This window comes from Centruroides sculpturatus, unplaced genomic scaffold, assembly GCF_000671375.1.
Source record: "Centruroides sculpturatus isolate CEXI.00-Female unplaced genomic scaffold, Cexi_2.0 scaffold58, whole genome shotgun sequence".
Taxonomy (NCBI): Eukaryota; Metazoa; Arthropoda; class Arachnida; order Scorpiones; family Buthidae; genus Centruroides; species Centruroides sculpturatus.
In genome coordinates this window covers 160,224-163,802 of record NW_019384407.1, presented here as the reverse complement: position 1 = coordinate 163,802, position 3,579 = coordinate 160,224, and the positions used below count along the sequence as shown (strand labels likewise).

Sequence of the window (3,579 nt, the reverse complement as noted above, 5' to 3'; positions counted from 1 at the left end):
AAATTGGTTGTTTAATTTACATTTTTTCTGCATTAAAAAAATTCGAAATATGCTTTATATTATCGGTCATAGTTTTTGTACGCTGGTAAGCAAACTGAACTTTATCTCGCGTTTATCATTCTATTTCGCAATGTATGTTTGAATATTATCGTGAAACTGATAGTAAAGTTACCGATAATTTTAAGAAATGAGTTCTTTTAACTTTCGTGGGTTTATATTTAAAAAAAATGACACACAACATAATATTCTTTAAGGTTAAAAGGTTTTTTTTTGTTTATATCCGTCATGGATTTGGTCTGGCCCACAATAGGGCAAACAGCTGATTGCTCTATTGTGGGCTAGGCCAAACCAACGTATCCGAGATACCGTTCTTGAAAAATTTCTGGAATTGATCACCAGAATTCGATTATGGATACCCCAGGGCGGTAGACTGAGGCAGTATTTCTATCAGTCTATTAAAATCTAACCGACAATTGGGGTCAGTTGTTGTTAAGATGCTTTAATTATTTATGCATATTTTGTATTGTTAACCATGTGTAATGATTGCTGGAGATATGGGTATCTATAGAGAGAAGGCGGAAATAAAGTGGATAGAATGGTACTCTTAGGATGGCAAAAAATAAAGTGACCCAATCCAAATTATCCATGTTGCATAGCGAGCTTTTGGATAAGATCGCAATCATATCTTCACAGTTGCAAGTTCTTAACAGAACGATGCTTTTTCTTAATTTCTCTACCCTATGTCACTAAGAGGCAGAGATGGATCACTCCTCCAAAATTAATTAAAATGTAACGAGCAATTGTTTATTGTGAAATTGTCACAATGTCTGGCTGCAATGTTTAATCATATTTTAAAATCATTTAATATAAAATATATGCTCTCCATTTCAGATGAGTAATGTCTTGCCCCTGTACATCATACTTTTCCGTTAGCAGAAGAGTCGTGCCGGTCATCTAGCTAATATCTTTCATGGAAAAAATTTTGAACTAAAATAACATAACTTCCGGCTTGAATCGGAAGTTCTTAACAAGCCCATTGTGGACTCAGCTGTCCCATTGTGGGCCTAGCCGTAGTGAGGACAAGGACACATATCTGGAAGGACCATCCCGAAAATTTCCTGAGGTTTTTCGACCCGAAATTAAATCCGGCTCTTCCATAGCAGTAAGTTGACTCATTAATCTTTTTGATATATAGCCGTTCTACGTTTACACCATTACAAATCTCAATTGTTCAGCATGATGTTAGAATTATAAAACGTTGAAGTAAGAATGTCCGTGTCGGAAGCAAGAGAATTTTTGAAACTGACGCTGATTTTTTTTTTATTCTTTTGTTGAATACTAACTTATAAGATGGTCTTTTTCCATTTCTATTTTGTGTTCGGCCAGGTCCACAATGTGGACACGCGCTAGACGACTGGGTCTAATATATCCCAGAGAAAAAAATTTCGGAGATTGATTATCTGGATACGATCCCGGATCTCCCAAAGTGATATGCCGTTCGGCTGTCTGTATCGCTGATTAGCTGAGTGATAGCGGATAGCCGAGCGATACCGTTCTGGAGACCCGGGATCGAAAAACCTCGGAACAATTCACGAAAAATTCCGTATTTCGGGAATTGTCCATCCGGATATGTCAGACCTTTCTCTCACTACCCGGCCACCCATTACGGGTATGGTCGAACCCAAATGGGCTAGTGTTAGTGCCCGCGAGGCGAGAAGAATTATAGGAAAAAGCCGTACCAAGTCTAAATTAGAAACAGTATTTTTCCTCTGAAAGCAATTTAAGTATTAATTATAATTAACTTTCAATTAACTTTATTATTATTATCTTTTACATTTCTATTTTATTATTAGATTTTTACAATGTTGCCAACTTTATTTAATTATGAGTTGGCAACACTGTAACGATACGTGTAGCAGAAGTTAATTGTGGTTTTTGTAAGGTATAGAAAATTATTGAAAAGAAAGATTGAATCAACATGAAACTTAAATTTCATAGAAAAATATCGAAACGTTAAATGAATAATTATGATTTCGATTCTTTCCATTATATCTTCTAAAGGAGATATATTAATTTGGGAAAAATGTATCCTTCTGTTATTGGTGATTTCAATTTAAAAATAATTACTGTTTACTTCTATATTTGAAATCTGACATATATATTTATAATTTAATTAAATTTAAAAAAGAGTTATGGATCTTTAATTATGCTTGTAGATAGAAGAGATGTTCCAAAGGATAAACTCAATCATTTTACATATATTCTCTTGAAATCACCTGTTGGATCACTTCCTCCTACTTTAGTAAGAAATTAAATAAAAAATTCATATTATTATTATTATTATAAACATTCTCTCTCTCTGTTGTGTGTATTTGTGTTTATGTATGTGTGAGACTGAGTGGATGAATCTTCTGAATGCTGATAGTTGGTTGCAGATTTGCATCTACCAATGAACTGGCTATATAGAGTTTTCTGGTGTTTCTTCACATGTCTGATGCCTAAATAGGGACCGGTTTCCCGTAGAACAGTTGCCATAGAAAGTCCTCCGGTGAGGAATCCCCCGTGGCAGATTTCTGGCGTGTTGTGTTGTTGTATCCCTTAAACTGAGGTTGCTGGACGTCCCTTATATATGGTATTGTCCCTTGTAAGAAATGTCTTGGTGCCCTGGCAAATTTTGTGGGATGCCTTATCCCGTATTTGGCAAAAGAAATGACAAATTAAAATTTCAAAATCGTTTTATATGAAATAAGTAACACTTTAACCAAATTGGATATCCTTCAATCTTTGTATATCATATAAAGCATTAGAATAGAACTGGGGAATATAACATTGCTTCAGAATAGAACCAGTGGGAAAAAGATATATCAAAAGTTTTCAAACATATGTCCTGCTGGGTAAAATTTATGAGTCTCTGGGACGTGTGTCCTGTTGACAGTGAAAGGGTTAAAATAAATTTAGTTACATTTAATCTCCATGTCTTTATAATATGCATGTCCTGTTTTCATTTTGAAAATCTGACAGCTCTACATTAAACTAACAAACAAACTATTATGTTTTGTAAGGATGGTTTTAAAAATTAGCACTCTAATAAGTAGAAATCTCAGAAATAATAATAATCTGAACAACTTACACATTTTTAATATTTATTTCATTAATGCTTATTAAATTACTATTAGCATGTTTTTGTGTATCTGACTAAATTCTGGTTATTTGACCATATTTTACATCACTTTAGGTTTATGTTGGTTCTTGAAGATAGTTTTTGTTTGTTTTTTATTAGCAAATGGCATTATCAACAACCTATTACTTTCTTTGACCAAGATGCTTAAACATTTGGCAAGTTGTTTGTGTTAAAGATAACCAAACCAAAAGAGCTGAGAACATGAAAATGATATAACAGAAACAATTTTGGTTAAATGAATATGGGTTGACACATGAAAACATGCCTTAAGTAAGTTTGTGTATTATCTAAATGCAAATTTTCATTCATAATCAGTAATTTTTAGTTTTTAAAAAATTAAAGTGGATGAAAGTTTAAAAATACTTAAATAATAATAATAATAATAATAATAATAATAA

General features: G+C 32.9%; 1 protein-coding gene across 1 annotated transcript in view; it reads left to right on the top strand.

The window, feature by feature from the left end:
- The first annotated feature begins 1,899 nt into the window (after positions 1-1,899).
- LOC111618889 (AP-4 complex subunit mu-1-like) overlaps positions 1,900-3,579 on the top strand; it is a 6,705-nt gene continuing 5,025 nt past the window's right edge. Inside the window, exons 1-2 of the mRNA XM_023360513.1 lie at positions 1,900-2,085; positions 2,217-2,302. Of these exons, the coding sequence (XP_023216281.1) occupies positions 2,028-2,085; positions 2,217-2,302 (144 nt within the window). The 5' untranslated portion in view covers positions 1,900-2,027. The remainder of the gene's footprint in view (positions 2,086-2,216; positions 2,303-3,579) is intronic.